General features: G+C 36.4%; 1 protein-coding gene across 1 annotated transcript in view; it reads left to right on the top strand.

Moving 5' to 3' along the window:
* The first annotated feature begins 16,129 nt into the window (after positions 1 to 16,129).
* The window catches only part of LOC133325697 (uncharacterized), a 140,138-nt gene continuing 129,097 nt past the window's right edge, over positions 16,130 to 27,170 (top strand). The window contains exon 1 of the mRNA XM_061534421.1: positions 16,130 to 16,772. Coding sequence (XP_061390405.1) covers positions 16,130 to 16,772 — 643 coding nt within the window. The remainder of the gene's footprint in view (positions 16,773 to 27,170) is intronic.

Below are 27,170 nucleotides of genomic sequence, written 5' to 3'. Positions count from 1 at the left end.
TTAAAAAAATAAATATTTTAAACCAGTGAGCAGACCAGTATTGTCGGACGGGGCCGACCATACGATACTCTACACACAAAACTCTAACTCCCCACAGAACCCTATCTTTCTGCGGATTTTTATTCCGAGCCTGCGTAATATTTCCTGACAGTTGCACTCTCTTGTCCGATTAGAGGTCAACAGCTTACACTGACATCGTTTCCGAATATTACCAATATTCAGTACAGCCCTTCTAATTACTTGTCCATATTCCCTTCACCGTGGGTTGTGTTGTGATGTTCGGCTTATAGTTGTAGCTTATAGATCAAATCAAAAAAATAAGTTTTCTGTCCACATCATCCCAAAATTATTATCAGATCATCACCGAAAATTATAGGCGTTCTACTTGACCATAACTGGAACCTAATGGTCATTTTCAAACCCATCAGCGCCATATTTCCGCACATGTAAATATTTGAGTGTAACTCCCACATCCAAGTACATACGATAATATAATTGGTATCAATTTAAAGGCCAACCACTCCTCTTGGATATAATATCAACTTATCGGGTCTACGACCTTAAGGAGTCAATCAAATACGCCATAGAAAACAAATATTGTAATTTTTCACACAAAAATCAGGGTCCATTTGACCCGCTAAATATTGATCGATCTTTATCAAAACAGCTATGCTTATTCTTTGGCCCGATACCCTTCTCCATGTAAAAATTCGAGATTTTTGGGCCATAATTGCAGCCTCAGAAGCGACCAGAAAAACCGACAAAAATTAAGTAGTTCGTCAATTTCATCCCCTAAGTATTAACCGATCTTTACAAAAAACAATAGGGATCTTAAATGGTCAGAACCCATCCTACATACAAAGTTTCGTGAAGATTGGACCATAACTGTGGCATGTATGTTTACAAATTAATTTGGACAGACGGATGGACGGACGGACACACATGCCTAGATCAACTCAGCTAGCCGAGATATGATCGGTATACTATAATATCATAGTCGGTATACTTAATCATATCATAGTCGGTATACTAAAAGGTGGGTCAAGGGCCAATATTATTATCTGATCATCACCGAAAATTATAGGCGTTGTCCATGACCACAACTGGAATCTAATGGAAAATTTCAAAGCGATCATCGCTATAATATCTGAGAACGCACCTGTAAATATAATTGGTATCAATTTAAATGTCAACCACGCATGGGTTGTTTTTTATAGTTTTTGTTCCATTTCATCCCCTAAATATTAAACGATCTTTGTCAAAAACAATAGGGGTCTTCATTGGCCTAAATGCAAAATTTCGTGAAGATTGGTCCATAACTGTGGCCTGTATAGTGTTTACAAATTATAATGGACATACTGACGGACACACTTGTCTAGAACGACTCAGCTAGTCGAGATATGACGATCGGTATACTAAAAGGTGGGTCTAGGACCAATATTTCGCGGCGTTACAAATTCTTGGGGCTGCACAAAGCTATAATACCCTGACAACATAGTAGTGTAGGGTATAAAAATCCACGCCTGGTTGAAAACAATTCATTTAAAATATTAAATCCTATTTGAGATTCTAAAAAATTAATTTTACAATTCTACGCCACTTTTTATTTAAAAAATCCAGACCTCTTTGTACCCCAAACAATTACAATTCTTTAAATTGGTCGGTAAATTTATAGAGGGACTTTGTTATTGTACGTCGTTTATTGTAGGTTGCTTATGCTCTGAAAAAAGTACGGAATTACGAACAGTCCTGTACAAAAACTAGGGTAGGAATTTCAAAATACCAAAATGTCCACACATGGACATTGAAATCGTAAATTTGCTGCAAGTTTGTTTTTGTCCAGCATCTTTTGTGGGATAGAAACCCCTCTGCGAATTCTCTGCAAATATGTGGTACAATATCCAAGTATTCGGAAAGTAAATTTACAGACCTTTCAGAAATCATCAAAATACCACACCGGTAAGAAAATGTGGGTTAAAAGCATGAATTTACCCTATAAAGGACGGGACATTTGTATGCGGGCTATGTAGAGCCACGGACATATATCGAAATACTTTTCACCCTCGGAACATCAAATTTTCAAAATATTTAACGCGGTCGGAGGTGTTGCAAACGGAATGACAAATTTAATATATGAGTATTCTCCACCTGATGGCGAAGAGTATAAAAATAAAAGCTGTTACGAATCCTTGTTTTTATATCCTCCACCATAGTATGGAGGCTGTATAATAAAGGATATATTATTGATCAGCGTAAAATTCTATGACGATATAGCCATGTCCGTCTGTCTGTTGTAATCACTCTAACCTCTAAACTATCTTAATTCGTTTAGAGGCTAGAGTGATCGCCAAAATTTGCATAGAGTCGTCTTTTGTCTGCAGGCAGGTCAAGTTGGAAGATGGGATATATCGGGACACGTTTAGTTATAGCTCCCATATAACCGTACCCCCCAATTTTCGGTATTTTGGCGTTCTTGGACGCGTTTTTCAACCGAATACGCTGAAATTTGGTACATTGGGTTCTTATTGGGTACTTAATGTCCCTACAAAAAATTTTAAATATAGGTTCACTTTTTCTGGTAGCCCCCATATAACGATACCTCCTAATTTTCAGTATTTTGGGGGTTTTGATCGTATTTTTCCACCGAATTGGCTGTAATTTCGAGTTCTTAATAGGTACCAAATCTCTCCACATAAAATTACAAATATATGTAATTTTTTTCGGATATCCCCCATATACGGATACCCCCCAAATTTTCGGTATTTTGGGGTTCTTGAGCGCGTTTTTCAACCTAATACGCTGAAATTTGGTACATTGAGTTCTTATTAGGTTCCAAATCTCTCCACAAAATATTATAAATATAGATCCATTTTTTCGGATAGCCCCCATATAAGGTTACCCCCAATTTTCTGTATTTTGCGGTTCTTGAGCGCGTTTTTCAACCGAATTTGCTGCAATTTGGTACATTGTAGTCGTATATGGTAACAAATCTCCCTACCAAAAATTATTAATATTCGCCCCCCTTTTGGGGTAGTCCCCATATAAACCCATTTTTTATATTAAAACAGTTATCTGATTTATTACGCGTTTTGAGTTTGGTTCTAAGACTATTTTGTAATCATTTCACCTGCGGAGGATAGAGAGATAAAAAGTTAGAACGTAAGGTTCGATAATGAACTATAGCCGCATTTAGACCTAGCCCTTGTGTGGAAGTTCCAGAAGGAGTGGGCCGATATTCCCCATCTTCGAATTTGAACTAAGTTTGGAAGAAATAATAAGATGGGCAAAGTTTGGATGAAATCAAAATTTTCTGAAACGGATTTAGTTCAAAGAAACATGGTGTCTAGAACCAATATTTCGATGAGGCACATCTTCACTGTGTTAAAGTGTATACACCCTCATTAGCCATAAGGCAGACGTTATAATTATCCATTAAAAAATTCTGGTTATGGCTTACATAATCCGTTTTTAGAAATGTCGGTATAGGTCCACTTTTTGATATGTTCCCTATATTTTCATTTTTAGTACCTGTCAGTATATCTATGGTGGAGGGAATCCAAAGTTCGGCCCGGCTCACTTGTTTATTTTTCTATCATGCCAAAAAAAAAAATCAACTATGTTGGATAATTTAAAAATCATGTAACCCGCATTATTCCCCAAAAAATGAATATTTTTGCAAATTATTTATTTTTTCGTTGGGTTTTGGGAAAACGAATAAAACTTTCGAAAAATACAAAAATTTTTATCGACGAAATTATTTCACAACATGAAATGGGTTTTTGTTTATTCAACCACACATTGAATTGAAGGTTTTTGTAATTAATTTTTTTTTTTTGTGGTGTAGTGGATTCTGATTTTATTCACCGAATGGAAAAAAATGATTAATGTCTTTGGTCAATTAAAAACGAAGTGTGCAAACAAAGTACTTGTAATAGGTCAATGTGGCCAAAGTTTTTTTTCTTCACCTTTTTTCGGTTTGATTGTTTCGGTTTTTTTGGGCCGAAGAGGATGGTTTGAGGTGTCTTGGCATTATCGGGTAATGTCTATATTTTTAAAATTTCCAGTTGAATTTGATAGCATGTGGTTGAGCAATATATTGGCCTTTAATGGTAGCGAGTGAAATCCCAGAAAAAAAAACGTAGAAAAAATCATTCATTTACGCTCGATTATTGTTTTTGTGAGCCATGGACTAAAGAGTATTTATTGTCTATCGGACGAACGGCTTGAACGGATAGCCGGCCAGCCAGACAGTTAGTCTATCTTTCATTTTGTGTAGTTATTTTTTTATTATTTCGTTTTCTTGTCTATCCGTGAAGTCAGTCGCTCCGTTCCACAGCATCCATCCACTTCAATCCCAGGCAATTCGATTGCTCTCCTTTGGTCTGTAATGGCTCCGTAATAACGAACAAATCAATCACAATGATTATGATAAATGACTCTATTTGCTGTTTTTATTTCGACTGTTCTTTTCTGATTGTTGTAGCAGTTTTTTTGTTGTTGCTGCAACGTTTCAATTTTATTCATCCATTGGAATTGTTATGCGGCCAGGTTGTTACTGTTGTTGTGGTCAGAGTCTGGAGGAGTATTGGCCGGAAAGCGACAAACGATTCAATTGGGAAATATGCGGTGAAAATGGAGGAGGGAAAATGAAGAAATAAAATTGAACACCAGATATGGAATGTTACAAACAGAAATACACGCATACATTTGTGACATAAGAAAATATTTATTTTTTTTTATACCCTACACAACTATGTTGTCAGGGTATTATAGCTTTGTGCAGCCCCAAAAGTTTGTAATGCCGCGAAATATTGGTCCTAGACCCACCTTTAAGTATACCGATCGTTATATCTCGACTAGCTGAGTCGATCTAGACATGTGTGTTCGTCCGTCTGTCCATTATAATTTGTAAACGCGATACAGGCCACAGTTATGGACCAATCTTCACGAAATTTTGCATGTAGGATGGGTTCTGGCCAATGAAGACCCCTATAGTTTTTGGGAGAGATCGGTTAATATTTAGGGGATGAAATGGACCAAATACTAAATTTTTGTCGGGTTTTCTGGTCGCTCCAGAGGCCGCAATAATGGCCCGAACATCGTGAAATTTTGCATGGAGAAGGGGATCGGGCCAAAGAATAAGCATACCTGTTTTGATAAAGATCGGTCAATATTTAGCGGGTCAAATGGACCCCGACTTTTGTGTGAAATATGACAAAATTTGTATTCTATAGCGTATATATTTACCCCTGAAGGACATAGACCCGAGAAGTTGATATTATATCCAAGAGGAGTGGTTGACCTTTAAACTAATACCAATTATATTGTTGTATGTGCTCGGATGTAGGAGTTACACCTAAATATTTAAAGGTATCTCCGTATTCGTATATTATTTAGTAACCCATTATCACTTTAGAGAGCGGAACTATAGCGCTGATCGCTTTGAAATATTCCATGAGGTTCCAGTTATGGTCAAGGACAACGCCTATAATTTTCAGTGAGGATCAGATAATAATTTTAGAATGAAGTGGACCGAAAACTTAATTTTTTGTGTTATTTTCGAATCGATCTATAGACCACGAATGAAAGCCGAACTTCACAACACAACCCACGGTGAAAGGAATCTGGATAATAGCTGTACTGAATACTCAGAATATTCGAAAAAAAATGTGTCAGAGTAAGGAAGAGGTACTGTTTACCTCTAATCGAGCAAGAGGGTGCAAATATCACGAAATATTGCCCAGGCTCGGAATAAACATCCGCAGAAAGTTTGATTTCCGTGGTAGTTGTGTAGGGTATCGTATGGTCGGCCCCGCCCGACTATACTGCTCCGCTCACTGGTTTAATAATTAAAATATCGAAAAACCTATATTTCGAGCATTGACAATTTCACGATATTTTCACCCATGGGTCTAGGACCAATATTTCGTGGCGCCACAAACTTTTTGGGGCAAAAAAACTTAAAGTATCCTCACAGCATGTTTGAGTAGTATATAAAAATCGACTCTTCTGTTGTTTACAAAAAAAAAAATTTTCTATTTTTTGGTCCTTGAAAAAAATTTTGCTACATACATTTCCTACATTGGTGTATCACATACCTCACTATCTCAGTTCACACAGTCACAATCAAACTAAATGATTGAACGCCTAAATGGACAATCACATATGAATATTACAGTTAATTTGGTTGTGGTTAACTTGCTTCCTTAATCGGTAACCAGGCAACCAACCAGCCAGCTAGCTTAGCCAGTCAACCATCAAATCACCAAACCAACCAACCATCAAACCGACCAACAATCAATGGATCAAATGGACCACATTGGCATTTTTGTTCAATTTAATTCACGGTAAATTATCATCATGAAATAAATACAACAACAACACCAACAACAATAAGCAATAAATGAATGTTAAATAATCATAGTGTGAAAGTACGATTATTAACAACATTCGATTGTTTTCTTATGGCACGTTTAACGCCATTACATATTTCTCACCCCCTCAGAGTTATTGTCTCCAGGTCCAGTTGCCGGGCAAATAGATCTGTCTTTGTGTTAAGATTTTTTTTATTATTGTAGAGCTGCTCATGATTGTTATTATTATTTCATTTTTATTGTAATTGTAGTTGTTGTTTTTTGTTGTTGTAATCAATAATTTATAATAATTATGCATGCCTTGTGTCAGTCGGCGGAAAATATGACCTTAATTATTGGAATAATTTGACATGTGGCTGCTGTTTGTACATTTCCAATTGGATACTTCTAGGAAGTAGCTCTAAGATAAATAAGCTATTTAGTATTTGTCACCATGACAATGATTGATTTATTGGATTGTCGGCAATTGAAAAGGAAATAAATAAATCTAGATTTGTATTTTTTTAAAAATATTTTTTTCAAAATCCATACACATGCGTAAAAAAGTCTTTGGTTTTTATACCATACACAACTACGTTATCAGGGTATTATACCTTGTGCAGCCACAAGAGTTTGTAACGCCGCGAAATATTGGTCCCAGACTCACCTTTAAGTATACCGATCGTCATATCTCGACTAGCTGAGTCGATCTAGACATATGTGTCCGTCCGTCTGTCCATTATAATTTGTAAACACGATACAGGCCACAGTTATGAACCAATCCTCCCGAAATTTTGCATGTGGGATGGGTTTTGGGTAAAGATCGGTTAATATTCAGGGGATGAAATGGACCAAATATTTAATTTTTTTCGGTTTTTTTGGTCGCTCCAGAGGCCGCAATTTTTACATGGAGAAGGGGATTGCCTGTTTTGATAAAGATCGGCCATTATTTAGCGGGTCAAATGGACTCTGACTTTTGTGTTAAAAATTACAAAATTTGAATTCTAAAGCATATATATGTAACCATGAAGGACCCACACCCGAGAAGTTGATAGTATATACAAGAGGAGTGATTGACCTTTACATTGATACCAATTATATTGTCGTGTGTACTCAGATTTGGGAGTTACACGTAAGTATTTACAGGTGCTTACGTATTCAAATATTATTTAATAAACCATTACCACACTAGAGGGCGGAAATATAGCGATGATTGCTTTGAAATGTTCGATGAGGTTACAGTTATGGTCAAGGACAATGCCTATAATTTTCGGTGATGATCAAATAATAATTTTGGGATGAAGTGGACCGAGAACTTATTTTTTGTGTTTTTTTTTATTCGATCTATAGGCTAAAATTATAAGCTGAACATCACGACACAACCCACGGTGAAGGGAATATGGACTAATAACACTGTGCTACAAAATAACAAAAAAAATTTTTTCAGGGGTTCTAATGTACCAATTCTGTTTAGTTGGAGTCTCTGGATCACGAAAATACCTTTGGTTTTTCTGGGTCACTTCGAAAATTAATTTTATAACGGTAAATATAGAGAAAAACGTGGTTTCATGGATTTTCCATTTGAAACTTGAATAACTTATTTACTTTATAACGGACTTATATTATTCTTTTTTTCTTTCGAAGAGTACAATTCAAACAAGATATATATTTGGTACATCGGTTGAGTATTGGCTGAGTTACAGCGGTTGAAATGTGAAAAAATACGCCTAAAATGACAAAATTTATTTTTCTTCGGACTGTACGATGAAATTATGATATCAAGCCATATAAGTTTTATTATATTACGGGGAAGAAAATTAAATTAGCTTTCGAAAATGATAAAAATCAAAAAAATCGGTTAAAAAATAGATGACTTATGCACATTTTTGTATTGATTCTATGCATATTCTCTAAAGGAAATATGGGTCTGTATCGTTTCCTGTTACAAACCGTTATGTTTGTAGCAGGCAAAAGGAAACGAGATAGACCCATAGTTCCTTTAGAGAATATGCATAGAATCAATACAAAAATGTGTATAAGTCATCCATTTTTTAACCGATTTTTTTGATTTTTATCATTTTCGAAAGCTAATTTAATTTTCTTCCCCGTAATATAATAAAACTTATATGGCTTGATATCATAATTTCATCGTACAGTCCGAAGAAAAATAAATTTTGTCATTTTAGGCGTATTTTTTCACATTTTAACCGCTGTAACTCAGCCAATACTCAACCGATTTACCAAATATATATCTTGTTTGAAAGGAAAAATTGTACTCTTCGAAAGAAAAAAATAATAATATAAATCCGTTATAAAGTAAATAAGTTATTCAAGTTTCAAATGGAAAATCCATGAAACCACGTTTTTCTCTATATTTACCGTTATAAAATTAATTTTCGAAGTGACCCAGAAAAACCAAAGGTATTTTCGTGGTCCAGGGACTCCACCTAAACAGAATTGGTACATTAGAACCCCTGAAAAATTTTCGTGTCGCACAGTGTAATTAGAAGTACTATACTGAATATTAGAAATATTCGAAAATATGTCAGTGTAAGGAAAAGGTGCTGTTGACCTCTAATCGGGCAATAGGGTGCAACTAAAAGAAACGATATAGACACATGTTTCCTTTTGAGAATATGCATAGATTCACTTTCTAAGTCGATTTATGCATGTCTGTCCGTTCATCTGTCTGTCCATGTTAACTTGTAAACAAAGTACAGGTCGCATTTATGATCCGAATTAGATGAAAATTTGCACAGGTCAATTATTTGGCTCAACGACAAACCCTTCTGAAATTGGGAAAATCGGTTCAGATTTAGATATAGCCCCCATATAAATTTTCGTCCGATTTAATGTAAATGGTGCACCAAAGTCCCTTTCTAGTTACACGAAATTTGGCATAGGGTACTGAACTAGGTCTAGAATGATGTGTGTTGTTGATATTATTCGGATCTACACTGATTAAAGAATGTCTCTACAAAATTTCAAGTGAAAATCTCAAGAACTCTTGAAGATATATCCGATTTATTGTGTCCGCATCAAGTGACGGCTGAAGGGCTTCTCAAACTTTAAACTCGTTTTTCTCTAAACATTTTTTTGCGAATGGCGGGCACGATAACTCAAAAACTAATAATCCAATCGGTTCCAAATTTTGCAACGTTTCTCTGGGAGTGTATAGCTCTCGTATGATGTAGGATAAAGCCAATCGGTGAAGATCTGCCTTATTTTTTAATTTGGTTTTTGGTAAAAAATCGGCGATTTTCCAAAAATATTTTTTCAAAGGTCCACCATTTTATTAATTTTAGAGCGAAGTCAATAATCCTAGTTCATACGAGAGCCAGTCATGTACTCTTTCTAACACCGTTGGAACTTTCGGATTCCGATGTTCCAGTGAGGAGTTATCATACCAGCCATCAAAAATAAGGACTTTTCTTTAATTACAAAAAACAACAACAAAACAATAACAAAATTTTTTTGTAAATTATTTTTCTTCTCTTTTAAATCTTCAATTATATATCTGCAAAGTTACAAACCTTAACAAGCATTGGTATTGATTTACCAGCCCATTGAAAATCTTGAAAAAATAAAATCGAGAATGTGGGGGTTCCCTTAAGTTTCCTGAAAATCGGTTCAGTTTTAAATACATTTCCCATATATATTTTCGTCCGATTTAAGGTAAATGATGTACCAAAGTCCCTATATATCTTTCGATTTGCACGAAATTTGGCACAGCGTGATGAATTAGGCCAAGAATGATGTGTATTAATTTTCATGAAAATCGGTTTAGATTTAGATATAGCTCCCATATATATTTTCGTCCAATTTATGTAAATGGAGTACCAAAGTCCCTATATATCTATCGATTTTCACGAAATTTGAAATTAGTTCTAGAATGATGTGTATTAAGTTTCCTAAAAATCGGTTCAGATTTAGATATAACTCCTATATATATTTTCGTCCGATTTAAGGTAAATGGTGTACCATAGTCCCTATATATCTTTCAATTTGCACGAAATTTGGCACAGCGTAATGAATTAGGTCTAGAATGATGTGTATTAAGTTTCCTGAAGATCGGTCCAGATTTAGATATAGCTCCTATATATATTTTCTTCCAAGTTTGGGTAAATTGTTAACTAAAGACCCAAAGTTTGTCCGATTGCCACATCATTTTGTACAATGAACTGTAGTTAATATATATTAATTTCAGATTTAGATATAGCTTCTACATATATATTTTCGTCCGATTTGACACCAAATTTACACAATGTATATAAATACTGCATCAACCCAAGGTTAGGCCGTTTGCTACACAATTTTTGGTTCGGATTTACATATAGCTCCCATATATGTTTTCGTCCGATTTTAAATAAAAGGTGCACCAAAGACCCAAAGTTAGGCCGATTGACACAAAATTTTGCACAACGCACTGAAATTAATATAAACTAGCGTGTGGAATTTTTTGTTGAATGAACTCTAAATGGGACCGATATGCATAACACATACTGAAATTAGTATAACCGATTTTAAATAAATGATGCACCAAACTTCTCATGTTTATCAGATATTTATCCAAATAATCAACGGGAGTCCGATTGATATTTGCTTAAAATTGATTTACATAAGTTTGTCCCATTGTAAGAAGCAACTCTATATCTGACCAAATGAGAGATTTAGTATAGGTTGCAGAATGACATGTTTATGGATCCAATTTCTCATGTTAACGGTCCTTCAAAAATGAGACGTCTGTTAGGATTCATAGTCGGCCCCGCCCGACTTTACTACTTTCCTTACTGGTTAATATTTTTAAAAGTGTATTCTCATTATGCTCTCCAGATCAGGCCATTGGCTCCAAAGTAGACAATTGTTATCATGAAGTTGAATGTAATTGGCAATGGTGTACATACAAGCCTACATTTACATAGTTCCCTTTAGTGGCAGTTATTATTTTCGTTGGATTTCTTAACTCACTTTTAGGCAAAGGGGGAGTGGTTGCCTGCCTCTTTGGTAGCTGGTTGCATGGGAAACACTTATGACGCTTATGGTGAAACGTCAATTGTAAAATTGCAGCAATGATGGTGGTGGTGGAAGCCAATGATGGCCATCAGCCATTCGGGGTACAAAAATTATGAAAATTTAAACATCACTTGTTGTTTGGGTTGTTTCCTCGTGGAAGCAAAAAAAAAAAAAAAAAAAAAGACAAACGAATAAAACGATGTTTTAAGACATTCATGCCGCCGCATCACAATCATAAAACTTTTTTTTCAGTTGAACATCTCGTGTATGGTGGCAGGCAGGCAGGTTGGCATAGGAAGGAGTATTGTTTGCAAAAGTTCCCTCCTAATAGAGTTATTATAATTTGAAAGCGTTATGATAGTGAGTCAGACTGCCAGGCAATTGTAGGCTCCTTCCACCACGAAATGTTCAGGCAAGGTAGCGCCAAAGAAAAAAGGAAGAAAAATCAGCATCACATCACCATCATCATCGTCATCTGAACCATAAAATAGTGAAATTTCCCAAACAACATGGTGGTCATGTTGTGTTGCCACCATAGTGTTGCAGTCCTGACAAAGCAACAGCAGAAAATGCATCCCAACAATGAGAGTCGTGTAGAGTCTCATAATGCTGATGATGATGATGCTGCTGTCCATGATGCTGCTGCCAACAATGGCGGTGTTCGCAGTAGTACTTATTTCTCACTGTGTGTCTGCAGGTTATCATTTTCTAGCCGTGGCTTTGTATTCCCAATTGCTTCACAAACAAACAAAAAGTCAATTGCAATGGTCTTCGTCCTGGCCAGGCCATTACTGGCAGCTGATTTTTTTTCTTTTTTCCTGCACCAGCAGCAGTTGACTCCAGTTAGGGGTCTATTTAAATTGCTACCTTGAAACTTAATTTGGTTTTCCTTTTTCTCTAAGGGGAAGGGAGCTTCTCCGATGTTACTTGGCATTTAAGCGCTGTTCTGTTTGATTTTCTTCTTCACTTTTCCCCATAAAGGAAATCATGATTTGGTGTTCATGTTTTTTTTTATTTTTTTTTTTTAAATATGAAAAGTAATAAAATATTTATTACGAAGACAGGTTAAGGAAAGTTTAAATTTTAAGGTCGTTAAATTCACTTTCATTGTGGTTCATCTATAACAACAACAATTGAAGTATGATTATAATTAATTTTAATATCCAAAGATTTGTTATGTCTCTGAAAGGAATATTTATTTAAAAAGAAATCCAAGCTTTTTAAATGTTCTAAAGAAATTTAAAAAAATTGAAAACATATTTCCTTAAAATCAACGCTTGTCACTGAAAAAATATTTTTCTTAAAAATCACTAAAAACGAAGCTTAAAAATATTTTTTTTTAATCCAGGCCTGTGTATGGAGCTTAAAAAATATTTTTATACCCTTCACCACACAGTGGTACAGGGTATTATGTCTTTGTGCATATGTTTGTAACAGGCAAAAATAATCGAGATAGACCCATGGTTCCTTTTGAGAATATGCACAGAATCACTTTCTGAGTCGATGTATGCATGTCCGTCCGTCCGTCTGTCCATGTTAAATTGTAAACAAAGTACAGGTCGCATTTATGATCCGATTTGGATGAAATTTGGCACAGCTCATTTATTTGGCCCAAGGACGAACCCTATTGAAATTGGGAAAAATCGGTTCATATATATATATATATATATATATATTTTCGTCCGATTTAAGGTAAATGGTTCACCAAAGTCCCTATAAATCTTTCGATTTGTAAAATTTGGCATAACGTACTGAATTCAACCTAGAATGATGTCTGCCAGATTTAGATATAGCTCCCATATATAGTTTCGCCCGATTTTAGGTAAATAGTCCACTAAAGTCCCTATAAATCCTTCGATTTACACGAAATTTGGCACAGAGTAATGAATAAGGTCTATAATGATGTGTGTTAAGTTTCGTGAAAATCGGTTGAGATTTAGATATACCTCTCATATATATCTTCGTCCGATTTCAGGTAAATTGTATACCAAAGTCCCTATATATCCTTCGATTTGCACAAAAATTGAAATAGCACACTGAATTAAGTCTAGAATGATGTGTACAAAGTTTCTTGAAAATCGGTTCAGATTTAGATAATTGGTGCATCAAAAATCCTATGTATCTTTCGATTTGCACGAAATTTGGCATAGCGTACTCAATTGCGTCTATAATAATGTGTGTTATGTTTCATGAAAATCGGTTCAGATTTAGATAAAGCTTCCATATATATATCTTCGTCCGATTTAAGGTACATTTTATACCAAAGTCCCTATATATCTTTCGATTTGCACGAAATTTGGCACAGAGTAATGAATAAGGTCTATAATGATGTGTGTTAAGTTTCGTGAAAATCGGTTCAGATTTAGATATATCTCTCATATATATCTTCGTCCGATTTAAGGTAAATTGTGTACCAAAGTCCCTATATATTTTTCGATTTGCACGAAATTTGTCATAGCGTACTGAATTAAGTCTAGAATGACGTTTGCAGAGTTTCGTGAAAATGGATTCAGATTTAGATGTAGCTCCCATATATATTTTCGTTCGATTTTATGTAATTGGTGCTCCAAACTCCCTATATGATGTTGCTAAGCTTCGTGAAAAGATCCACAGCTAGGCCGATTGACACAACATACTGAAGTAATATAAATTAGTCTCGGTCAAGTTTCCCTGTAATCGCTTCGGATATAAATATATAACAAACACGCGACGTCTGTTAGGATACATATGTAGAATATACCCAAAGTGGTGAAGGGTATCATATAGTCGGCCCAGTCCGACTTTAATACTTTCCTTACTGGTTCTAAATCCCCGCTAGTGCATGAAGCTTAATTTGAAAAGAGACCAAATTTTGTACATGGAAACCAAATCCCCCTAGTGGTGTCCAAAACACACACATATGGGTTAGGTCCCTTATTTCTGCACCCATTACAAGAATATCCTATGTAATAGTTGTGTAGGGTGAAGGGAGGCATTTTTTTTTTTTTTTTTTTTTTTTTTGAAAAAGTTTCAATTTTGTTTCCATTGAAGTGGCGGGCTTATGGTTTTGATCACGATTTTTCATAAAGTCGTTCAATGGTTTTTTTTTTGTTTTATGCTCTGAAATGAAATGCTGGAAAACAAAACGGCCTCAAATTATGTACAAGGACTGAGTTTTGGCGGTTGGTCTTGGTAAGCGGTGGCATGGTAATACTTGGGAAGGGAATCATTTTGTGGGCATAAATGTTCGAATGTTTGTTTGATTTCTGATTCTGCAAATTTCGATTGTGTGGCTAAGGCGTCTCTTACTACCATGTGGCGCAGGCGCTGTTCCGACTACATCAGCATAGCTGTGTTACTGTTAATATTTAAAAATCGTTTTTTGTTTTTGTTATTGCTGTTGTTGGCTCCGATGCCCACGTTAATGTTAATGTGGCACTTGAAGTGGTACCACTCTTGTTGCCGTCAACATCATCGTCGTCGTCATCACCATCATCATCAGGTTGCGGTGGCGGGGTGCTGGCAATTGCCAGGCATTTCAAAATAAAACGTTTCAATTCGTTTTCTCCTGCACTTGGCTGCTGTTGAAGTTGATCTGGCCTAGCTGGATGGTGGAATGGCTGACTGTTTGGCTGGCTGGCTAGCTTTTGCTGGGTACTTTATGGCCTCTTCATGGTTCCACGGTAATGTTTTTATCTTTGCACTGTGTGCCATTTGGGTGGTCCATAAAGAACTATGAATGTATGGACGGACAGACAAACGATGTATGAACTCCGGACAGTCAGACGAACCGACACAGACTCATACCGAATGTTTTTGAGGGAACAGTTACCACTCACTTTAAATTTATTACAATTATCATAATCGAATCGTTTCATTATTTTTGGTACCAGGTTGGAGTGGGTGTTAGTTGGTTGGTAGGTGGCAGTCAGGTTCTCCTGCCCGGCAGCAGTGATTTGGCGTTTATTTCTTTTTCGTTTTTTGTGATTGGCCCATTTTTTTCTTTTTTTCATTGTGGAAATTAGAACAGGTTGTATGTAGTTGGCAGTTTGTCGCATTGACGATGTTTTAAATGGACCCTATTAATGGAGATTGCTCCATTAGGGGGAGGGAATCGATAGTACATTGTTGCAAAATTGTTAAGTCATTAAAAATGTAATATTTCGAATGGAATGGAAGTCTCATTCATAATTGAAAGGAAACCACCACCATCCACCTACTAAAATAAATTATGAAGTTGAGGAGGAAAATCCAAAAAGAAAAGGAAGATAACAAATATTTTTTAAACAATTAATGTTTAAGGAGATTTTTAAATATTTTAAATCATGGCTGAAAAAATATTTTAAAAAAATCTCCGCCTGTCTGTGGTCCTTGAAAAAATATTTTTAGAAAATCCACGACTGTTTGTGGTCCCTGAAAAAAAAATAATTTGTAAAAAATCCACGCCGGTTTGTGGTCCCTAAAGATATCTGTTTGTAGACTCTGAAAAAATATTAAACAAAATCCAGGCCTGTTTGTGGTCCCTGAAATATTTATTTTTTTTTTAATGCTTCAAATAATATATTTTCGAATTGTATGAATTAATTTATTTAAATAATGTTTTAACTCAATCTATTTTTTGTCTATATCTTTTCAGATTCTATGATTATCAATAAACCAGAGACATATTTAACCACCACTTCCAGTTGCCTTATGAACAAATTAAGAAACAAATTTTAAATTAATTTGAATCCCCTGAAAAAATAAAAAAATATTTTAAAACCGAAACTAAATACCTGTCAAAAATGTTTCCCCGCCTAGCTGGTCCGAGTGCCCAGCAACACCAGGACGATGATATATTTGCTGGTGCCACGACAACGGTGCGTTCAGCATTTCCCAATTCCCGCCTAGATTCCCTTGCCAATCACAATTATCAATCGCATGGACAATCAGCGTTAACACCTCCCCATGGATCGCATGGATCACATTCGGCAGCGTCACTGCCAACGAGTGCCACATCACAGCCATCGCCAGCATTTGGCGGCGGAGGCAACAATCATCATCAATTGTTGTCACCCCATGATCCGGCGATACAAACCGATTTCTTAGCCACCGCCAGCACAATATTTGGTGATGCTGCAGCAGCAGCGGCATCTGGTGGCGTGGAGGCCAGCAGTAGTGGTGGTGGTGGTGTGGCGGGCAGCAGTAGTTCGAATCTTTTACCTGCCAATGACGATGACTGGTGGTTGAATGCCATCGAAGAGGATACCTTTGAGTCACCGTTGGCCTTCGATGCCAGCGAGAATGGCCTGTGGAATGGACGTTTTGTGCCACCACCACCGAGACCGCCCTTTCTCGACGAGAGTGTGGCCGCCGATGGTCTGACAACCTGTGATCTATGCACATGGGCATGGCAGCGGAATGCCTATTCATTGGATGGATCGATAGGTAAGTGGGCGTTAGCCAACACCCAATTTTTTGTTTCTTTCAAATTCTTTGGCGATATATATTTTTTTGTTTTTCTTGTTGTTGGTTGATTGCTTCCTAGTATTCTGTCCGGGCTAATCTCTAAGAGTCTCCTCTACTAGTTTTGCTGCTGATAAATGAAAAGATTTTGCCATGCCAAACTGGTCAGACATTTGTAAGGAGTTGAAATTTCACTTTTCAATTTAGCCAACTATGAAAATGCCAGCAAGTTTTCGATATTCTTGGAAAATGTTGAGCAAGGGGTTAGGTGGGGGGATGGATGGAACAATATTGTTTGGTTATCCAACACAAATGAATTCTGGCTGCAAAACTCCCAAAACCTAAGCACCATCGGACAACATTGCCCATAGGCGGCTTTTTGTTTTATCGTCTCATACAATCGATCGAAAAATAATTTATCGCCACAATCACTGATGGCGATTTATCATATTTTGTTGTTGTTGTTTTTGTTGTTCCTGCTGTAGCTGAAGTTTTGTTGTTTAGCTGGTTTTCCTGGAGTTTGCGTTCAACTTTAGCTGGGAGTCTTCCTACTTCATCTTCAGTTTGGTTGGTCGATAAGGACAGTGGTTAATTTGTTTTTTTAATTTTCATTTAAGGACTCCAAAAGGGTTAAGGTTTTTAAAAGAAGTGGATTTTAGGAAAAACATTTTCAAGGACTCCGAAAGACGTGCATTTTTAAAGAATATTTTTTAAGGACTTTAAAAGGCACGGATTTTTAAAGGAATAATTTTATAAAAAAGCGTGGATTTTTTAAACATTTTTAAGGACTCCAAAATGCGTGAATTTTTATACCCTACACAACTATGTTGTCAGGGTATTATAGCTTTGTGCAGCCCCTAGAGTTTCTAACACCGCGAAATATTGGTCCTAGACCCACCTTTAAATATACCGATCGTCATATCTCGACTAGCTGAGACGATCTAGACATGTGTGTCCGTCTGTCTGTCCATAATAATTTGTATACACGATACAGGCCACAGTTATGGACCAATCTTCACGACATTTTGTATGTAGGATGGGTTCTGGCCAATGAAGACCCATATTGTTTTTGGTAAAGATCGGTTAATATTTAGGGGATGAAATGGACCAAATACTTAATTTTTGACCGTTTTTCTGGTCGCTCCAGAGGCCCCAATTATGGTCCGAACATCGCGAAATTTTACATGGATAAGGAGATCGGGCCAAAGAATAAGTATGCCTGTTTCGATATGGATTGTTCAATATTTAGCGGGTCAAATGGACCCTGACTTTTGTGTGACAAATTACAAAATTTGTATTCTATGGCTTATATTTTTACTCCTGAAGGACATAGGTCCGAAAAATTGATAGAGGAGAGGTGTGGTTGACCTTTAAATTGATACCAATTATATGGTCGTATGTACTCAGATGTGGGAGTTACACTTAAATATTTACGGGTGCTTACATACTGAGATATTATTTAGTGACCCATTACCACACTAGAGGGCAGAAATATATCATTGATAGCTTTGAAATTTTCTATGAAGATCCAGGTATGGTCAAGGAAGGTTTTTGGGATGAAGTGGACCGAAAATTTAATTTTTTTGAGTTTTTTTTCGAGTCGATCTATAGGCCACAATTCAAAACCCAACATCACAACATAACCCACGGTAATGAGAATATGGACAAGTACAACCCTCGTCTACAGTCGGTCAATATGGTGCAAATATCGTGAAATATTACCATAGCTCAGAATGTAGTGCGACAGAATGTTAGATTTTCGTGGAAGTTGTGTAGGGTATCACATGGTCGGCCCGGTCCGACTATACTGTTCCGCTCACTGGTTTTAAATATTTTTTCAATGACTCTAACAAGCGTGCATTTTGTAAAGGAATATTTTTCAAGGACCCTAACAGGACTGGATTTTCTGAAAGAATATTTTCAGGGGCTCCAACAGACGTGGATTTTTTAAATGAATATTTTTCAAGGGCTCCAAAAGGACTGTATTTTTAAAGGAATATTTTTAAGGATTCCAACAGGCGTTGATTTTTTAATAACTTTTTAAGGAATCCAACAGGCCTGGATTTTTTAAAGATTTATTTAAGGATTCCAACAGGCGTGGATTTTTTAAAGATTTATTTAAGGATTCCAACAGGCGTCGATTTTTTAAAGGAACAGTTTTCAAGGACTCCAACTGGCCTGGATTTTTTAAAGGAACAGTTTTCAAGGGCTCCAACTGGCCTGGATTTTTTAAAGGAACAGTTTTCAAGGACTCTAACTGGCCTGGATTTTTTAAAGGAACAGTTTTCAAGGACTCCAACTGGCCTGGATTTTTTAAAGGGAAAGTTTTCAAGGACGACAACTGGCCTGGATTTTTTAAAGGAACAGTTTTCAAGGACTCCAACTGGCCTGGATTTTTTAAAGGAAAAGTTTTCAAGGACGACAACTGGCCTGGATTTTTTAAAGGGACCGTTTTCAATGACTCCAACTGGCCTGGATTTTTTAAAGGAACATTTTTCAAGGACTCCAACTTGCCTGGATTTTTTAAAGGAAAAGTTTTCAAGGACGACAACTGGCCTGGATTTTTTAGAGGAACAGTTTTCAAGGACTCCAACTGGCCTGGATTTTTTAAAGAGATAAGTACTCTAACTGGCCTGGATTTTTTAAAGGAACAGTTTTCAAGGACTCCAACTGGCCTGGATTTTTTAAAGGAACAGTTTTCAAGGAATCCAACTGCCAAGTTTTTTTTAAGGAATACAAAGGCGTCGATTTTTAAAGAATATTTTTTCAAGGACTCCAACTGGCAAGGCTTTTTTAAGGAATACAAATGCGTCGATTTTTAAAGAATATTTTTTCAAGCACTCTTACAGGCGCCGATTTTCAAAGAATAATTTTTCAAACGTAGCCTTTTTAATGAATATTTTTTCAAGGACTATTTTTTCACGGTTTCCATAGGCGTGAATTTTTTAAAGGAATATTTTTTACATCCTACCCTTGCCGACCACTGTTCATCCTCCATATACACCCAACAAATGCTTCATTTATTTCTTAGCACAACTACCCAGAAGTGATACGAACAAAAACTAAAACAACAACAATAAAGTATTTTGGGGAAAACTGGAAAATGAATCGCCTATAAGAAGGCAATATCCCCAATAGTAGAATGTGTGTTAAAGGCCAGTTGTTTGCCACTTTATATGGTTATTCTTTTTTTAGTTTTTCTCTATATTCTGATGGCAATACCGATTCCTTTATGTTTGTCCATGAGCGGAAATGCTTGAACAAAAAAATATAAAAAAATCCTCAAAAAACCCCAACCATATGAAAAAAAAATCACAACAACAAGAAAATAATTGAAAAATCTGTCGCTTATCTTTATAATCAATAATAATAAATTGTCTAGAAGAGATAGAAAACTTTTTGGTGATAGCCGGTTGAGGGAAGGTAGCTAAGAGAGTATTGGGAAGAATTAAATTAATAAAAAAAATATATTAAGGAAGGATGATAGAAGTTATAAAAAAAACTGGAAAAGAAACTAAAATATTCCTAAAAGTATTCCGTATAAAGGAATCTTATAGGATCTTACACAAGCGGGGATTTTTTAAAAATATTATTTAAGGGGACTCTACGAATTTTTACAAATATTTTAAGCATGGATTTTCAAAAAAAAATTGCTTCAAGGTACATACATAAACATTTTTCTATGCTCCATACATAAACTGGAATTTTTTTGTAAATATTTTTTGAGATCCTTTTTGTGTGGATATTTAAAAAAGTATTTATTTTGTTCAAATATTTTCTGTGAAAATCAGTAACCATTGTCTACTCTTTCCTAGAAAGTTTTTTTTTATTTTTTTCTACATCCGTAAAATATTTATCCTCCCTTCTCCAAAATTGTTTTCCCTCTTTATTGGTCCTTGATTGGCCAATATGGAATCCCATTAATCAATGGCTGATATTTTATAGGTTAAATTGAAATGACCAACCTCTGGGACAACCCCGATTATTTCGTTTGAGGTTGGACTGCCACTCATATTTCAGTATAATTTCTGGGCCTGATTTGCAATGTCTGTGCAACTCTGCAGTTTTAGTGTCCTACAGCATGTTAACATAAATTAATTTACTTTTAACATTCATTTTTACAAGTTTGCTAAGTTGAATGCAACTGCTGCAGAAAGAAGCAGAAAAACACACAAACACATGCAAAAAGTAGGCGGAAAATATAAACAATTTTAATTTGTGCAATATTTCTTACATTACTCTCCGGGTTTTTGGAATGTAATAGCGAAGCGAGCAGCCCATCATTGCAGATCACTCCCCTAGGTTTCTTTTTAGGTTTCTCAACAAGCTACCGCCACACACACACGGACACATAGTCTACCATGCATAAAGCCTAGCTAGCAGTCAGACAGACATGCTGACAATCGACGGCCAAGCAATCAAAATGCTAGGCTTTTTGTGAAATGCTGCTAAAGTGTTGCATAGGCAATGTTGCATGTTGTAACAATAACACAATGTATGTTGGATGTTCAAGAAAATTAATAAAAATGCTAACAAAACACCAACAACAACAAAAACAACATCATACATCTTATAAAGGAAATATGCTGTTGCAGCTAGCCATACAAATTATCCCCTAACATAACACACATATCTCATGGTCGTCCTCAAGACGTATTCAAGGGATAGCAAATGCAGAGGAAATATTGTAAAACAACGTTTGCCAAATTTTTTGAAAAAAATAAATTTGAAATTATTCTGTATTATCTCAAGATCTTTTAGTCCATGGTTTCGGCCGGACCGGGATCTTTGTACATTCTTCAGAAGAAAACATTCTAAAATTTGTAAACGTCCCAAAAATATTTTTAAATGCTTCAGGCTTTTATAAAGGTCCCGAAAAAATATTTGTAAATACTTCAGGCCTTTTTAAAGGTCCCGAAAAAGAATTTTAAGATACTTCAGACATATGTAAAGATCCCGAAAAATTAAAAAATCCAAGTCTTCTGGCGGTCTCTGAAAAAAAAATTAATTCAGTACGCTATGACAAATTTCGTGCTAATCGAATGATTTTCAGAAACCAATTACCTAAAATCGGATGAAAATATATACGGGAGCTATATCTAAATCTAAACCGATGTTGCCGAAACTTTGCACACATCATTCTACATAGGCGAAACTATGTATGTAGCTATATCTAAATCTGAACCGATTTTCAGGAAAATTGACCCACATCATTCTAGACCTAATTCATTTCGCTGTGCCAAATTTCGTGCAAATATATATAGGGACTTTGGAACACAATTTACCTTAAATCAGACGGAAATATATATGGAAGCCATATCCAAATCTGAACTGATTTTCAGAAAACTTGAAACACATCATTCAAGACCTACTTCATTACGCTGTGCTAAATTTCGTGCAAATAGAAAGGAATATAGGGACTTTGGTACACCATTTATCTTAAATCGGACGAAAATATATATGGGAGCTAAATCCAAATCTGAACCGATTTTCAGGAAACTTGACACACATCATTCTAGACCTAACTCATTATTCTACGGCAAATTTCGTGCAAATCGAAAGATATATAGTCTCCGTTTACATTGAATCGGACGAAGATATATATGGGAGCTATATCTAAATCTGAAGCGATTTTTCCCAATTTCAACCGATGCCAAATTTCATCCAATTCGTATTATAAATGCGACCCGTACGTTGTTTACGATTTAACATGGACTGACAGAGAGAGACGGACGGATGGATGGATATGCATAAATCGACTTAGAAATTGAAAGTTACTGAAAATTAATGATACGATACCCTATTCAACTACCATGGAACTCTAACTTTCTGCGGATGTTTATTCCGAGCCAGGGCGATATTTCGTGATATTTGCTCCCTCTAGGCCGATTAGATTTCAACAGCACCTCTTCCTTACACTGACATATCATAGTCAGTACTGCCCTTCTAATTAATTGTTCAGATTCACCTCACCGCGGGCTGTGCTGTGATGTTCAGCTTATTATTGGCAACGATTCGAAAAAAAAACACAAAAAAGTATGTATTCGGTCCACTTCATTCCATTCGGTTCACTTCATCATCACCGAAAGTTATAGGTGTTGTCCTTGACCATAACTGGAACTTCATGGAAAATTTCAAAGCGATCAGCGCTATATTTCCGCCCTCTAATGTGGTAATGGTTTACTAAATAATATCTTAGTACATAAGCACCTGTAAGTGTAACTCCCACATTCGAGTACATACGACATATCATTGGTATCAATTTAAAGGTCAACCACCACTCTTGGATATACTATCAACTTCTCGGGTCTATGTCCCTCAGGAGTAAATATATTCCCTATAGAATAAACATTTTGTCATTTTTCACACAAAAGTCAGCGTCCATTTGACCCACTAAATATTGACCGATCTTTGGCTCGATTCCCTTCCCATGTAAAAATTCGCGATGTTCGGGGCATAATGGGGCCTCTGGAGCGACCAGAAAATCGGTCACAAATTAAGTATTTGGTCCATTTCATCCCCTAAATATTAACCGATCTCTACCAAAAACAATAGGGGTCTTCATTGGCCAGAACCCATCCTACATGTAAAATTTCGTGAAGATTGGTCCAAAACTGTGGCCTGGATCGTGTTTACAAATTATAATAGACAGACGGACGGACACACATGTCTAGATCGACTCAGCTAGTCCAGATATGACGATCGGTATACTTAAAGGTGGGTCTAGGACCAATATTTCGGGCCTTACAAACTCTTGTGGCTGCACAAAGCTATAATATCCTGACAACAACCTGTAGGGTATAAAAAAACAAAAAATTTCTGTGGCCCCTAAAAATTATTTTTAATAAAATCCTCGCCTTTGTCCCTGAAAAAAATATTTGTTACAAAATTCGCAACTGTGTTATTGGTCTCTTGTCACTTGTTCTTTAAAGGGTCCTAAATATATTAAAAAATATTTAAAAATCCCATGCATTTGTCTAATACAAAAAAATGTCATATTTTCTGAAATGTCATCCCTAACCAATATACCCAGTATGTGATATGCCGTTTTGGTGTAACTGAAATATTTGTTAACATTATTGCAAAAAATGATGGCCTTTAATAAAAAAATCTAATATGTTGCAATATCAAAAGATTTACAACCAAAGAGTGGGATTACTACAAGAAGACGGAGCATCACAATGTGCATGTCTAAAAGCAATTAGGAAATCAAGTAAATTTTCTTTGTTCGAAATTAAATCATCTTTGATTTATTGGACATTCACTTAGATCGAGACAGTTACGAATTGGGCTGAGAAAAATACATTTTGTGATCAAGGGAATTCGGATTGTGGGGAGAGTTGATGAGAGGGAGGAAAGAAAAGGAGACATAGAAAGTACGACACAAGAGTCTGGGATGTGAAAATATATCTATAGGGAGATGAGTACATACAAGGCTTTTCTTTTCCCTACTAAGTTCATACGGAAGGTCTGGTTATTTACCCGCTAGGATAATGATATCTTAGTCATTGCAGAAAATTTAAAATCTACCTTTGTTGTGTGTATGACCTATCACCTGTCTTTATCGAAATAAACACCTCACCCAATTTGTTATTTTTGTTCGAAAATTACCACCTGCTACCAGGTGACCATGGGATGGAATATGCATTCCCATACTCCCTCCACTATTTGCAATTTGTTAAAATACAGAAATTATATGAATCGCAATTAAATTGCGGATGGTTGTGTTGTTGTATTTTCACAAAATATCGTTTCCAGACACGTCAATTTTGTTTTTTCCCATCACCCGTAAAGTGTTGCCTCCCATTTGACAAACTAATAAAGACATTAGAGAGTCAAGCAAGGGTTTTTTTCGGTTTGATAGACCGGTGGTAATTTTGATTCAGCTGTGCTGGCCCTCGTCAACATTCGTATTAACAATGTCGAAAATAATGGGTTTAACATTTTGCAATTCTTCAAAAGTCATTAGCCGTTCGTTCGGTTGGTCGGTCGTTTCAAATAAAAATTCTAATGAAACAATAAACATCGACAACAACGCACAATAATGACGCCGCCACCAAAAACAACAAGAACAACAACAAATGACCCTAATTTATTTGTGGTGCAAAAAATAAAATGTTTCACCTTTTTAATGGGTCGGTTTCTTTTTTTATTTAAAGGGTGTTTATAGAGAATGACAGAAAAATATAATCCTTGATAGTCTTAGAAAAACTATTTTTAAACCAGTGAGAGGAGCAGTACGGTCGGCTGGGGCCGACCTACACAACTACCTCGGAACTCTAACTTGCTGCGGATTTTTATTCCGAGCCTGGACAATATTTCGTGATAGTTGCTGATAGTTCAGTACAGGGTTGCCCATATTCGACGGACCCATGTGGCAACGCCATAACTTTTGACAGAGATGTCACATCGCTTAATGACATATCGCGTTTGGAGCGTCAGTCCAAGCAGATTTTTACCATGAACCAATACACGCCACGCGAGCGCTCTGTTGAAATTTACATTCAACAGAAGAAGTCAATTGTAAAAACTCAACGTGCTTTTAAAACATTAAAAAATGTAAGAAGCGTTTATACGAAAAATGTTCGACTGGTAAGACTCTTTCTAATCCGAAGAGGCCATATAAAAGTCGACCAAGGCGATCGGCCGAGAATATCGCAACCGTACGAGCCAGTGTTGAGAGGTCCCCAAGAACATCCCAAAAACGCCGTTCTCAGCAGTTGGGCATGGCTCGGTCCACTTTACAACGGATTATTCGCATTGATTTGCATTTGTTCCCGTACAAAATTCAATTGTTGCCTGCGGACAGGCCTCGTTGATTGGAATGGGCCCATGAAGTCATCGAAATGGTCGAAGATGACGAGCAATTTTGGAACAAAATTATCATGTCCGATGAAGCCCATTTCACATTGAATGGGACCGTAAATATGCAAAATTGCCGTTTTTACGCCACTAAAAATCCTCAGGAGATTCAAGAAGTGCCTCTTCATGACGAAAAAGTCACAGTTTGGTGCGGCGTTAGTGCGAAAACGGTCATTGTGCCGTTTTTCTTCCAAAATGAAAATGATCATGCTGTTACCATCAATCAGGAGCGTTATCGCGACATGATGACCAATTTTGTGATGCCAATTATTCGTCGAAAGCGTATGAGGCAGTTCTGGTTTCAACAAGACGGCGCTCCACCGCACACAAGTCGCATAACAATTGATTTTCTGAAGAATTTGTTTCCGGGCCGTTTGATGTCGAAAAGTGGTAATTTGGACTGGCCACCGCGTTCGCCCGATTTGACGCCGCCTGACTTCTTCTTGTGGGGATATTTGAAGTCAAAGGTTTACGGTAACAAGCCAAGGACCGTAGAAGAGCTCAAGGACAACATTCGTGAAGAAATAGCCGCTATTCCGGCCAAAACAATGGAAAAATGCAGCAAAAAGGGCACAATACGTCATCAACGCCAGGAGCGGCCATTTGAGAGATATCATATTCAAAAATTGATGTAAACAAATCTACTTGGAACAAATTAAATGATTATCATTGCCAACCGCCAAATTTTTATTTTTTCTTTGATTAAAACAAAAAAACGTGGGTCCGTCGAATATGGGCAACCCTGTACACCCCTTCTAATTGCATTTCCATATTCCCTTCACGGTGGGTTCTGTTCGGCTTATGATTGTGGCTTGTAGGTCGACTCGAACAAATTCAAAAAAAGTAAGTTTTCGGTCCACTTCATCCCAAAATTATTATCTGATCATCGCCGATAATTATAGGGGTTATCCTTGACCATAACTGGAACCTCATGGAACATTTCGAAGCGATCAGCGCTTTATTTCCGCCCTCCAGTATGTAAATATTTCAGTGTAACTCCCACATCCGAGTACATACGACAATATAATTGGTATCAATTTAAAGGTCAACCACTCCTATTTAACATACTATCAACTTCTCGGACCTATGTCCTTCAGGAGTAAATATATACGCCATAGAATACACACAAAAGTTAGGGTACATTTCACCCGCTAAATATTAACCGATCTTTATCAAAACAGGCATGTTTATTCTTTAGTCCGATCCCGTTCTCCATGTAAAATTTCGCCATTTTCAGGCCATAATTACGGCCTCTGGAGCGACTAGAAAAACGGACAAAAATTAAGTATTTGGTCCATTTCAATAGGGGTCTTCATTGGGCAGAACCCATCCTACATGCAAAATTTCATGAAGATTGGTCCATAACTGTGGTCTGCATCGTGTTTACAAATTATAATGGACACACATATCTAGATCGACTCAGCTAGTCGAGATACTTAAAGGTGGGTCTAGGGCCAATATTTCGCGGCGTTACAAACTTTTAGGGCTGTACAAAGCTATAATAATTGTAGGGAATAA

The sequence above is a fragment of the Musca vetustissima genome, unplaced genomic scaffold (assembly GCF_032173495.1).
Source record: "Musca vetustissima isolate MV318-11 ecotype Yass unplaced genomic scaffold, APGP_CSIRO_Mvet_v1 utg38201, whole genome shotgun sequence".
NCBI classification, from domain to species: domain Eukaryota; kingdom Metazoa; phylum Arthropoda; class Insecta; order Diptera; family Muscidae; genus Musca; species Musca vetustissima.
The sequence above is the reverse complement of the archived record's forward strand: the minus strand, read 5'-3'. Positions and strand labels throughout refer to the sequence as shown.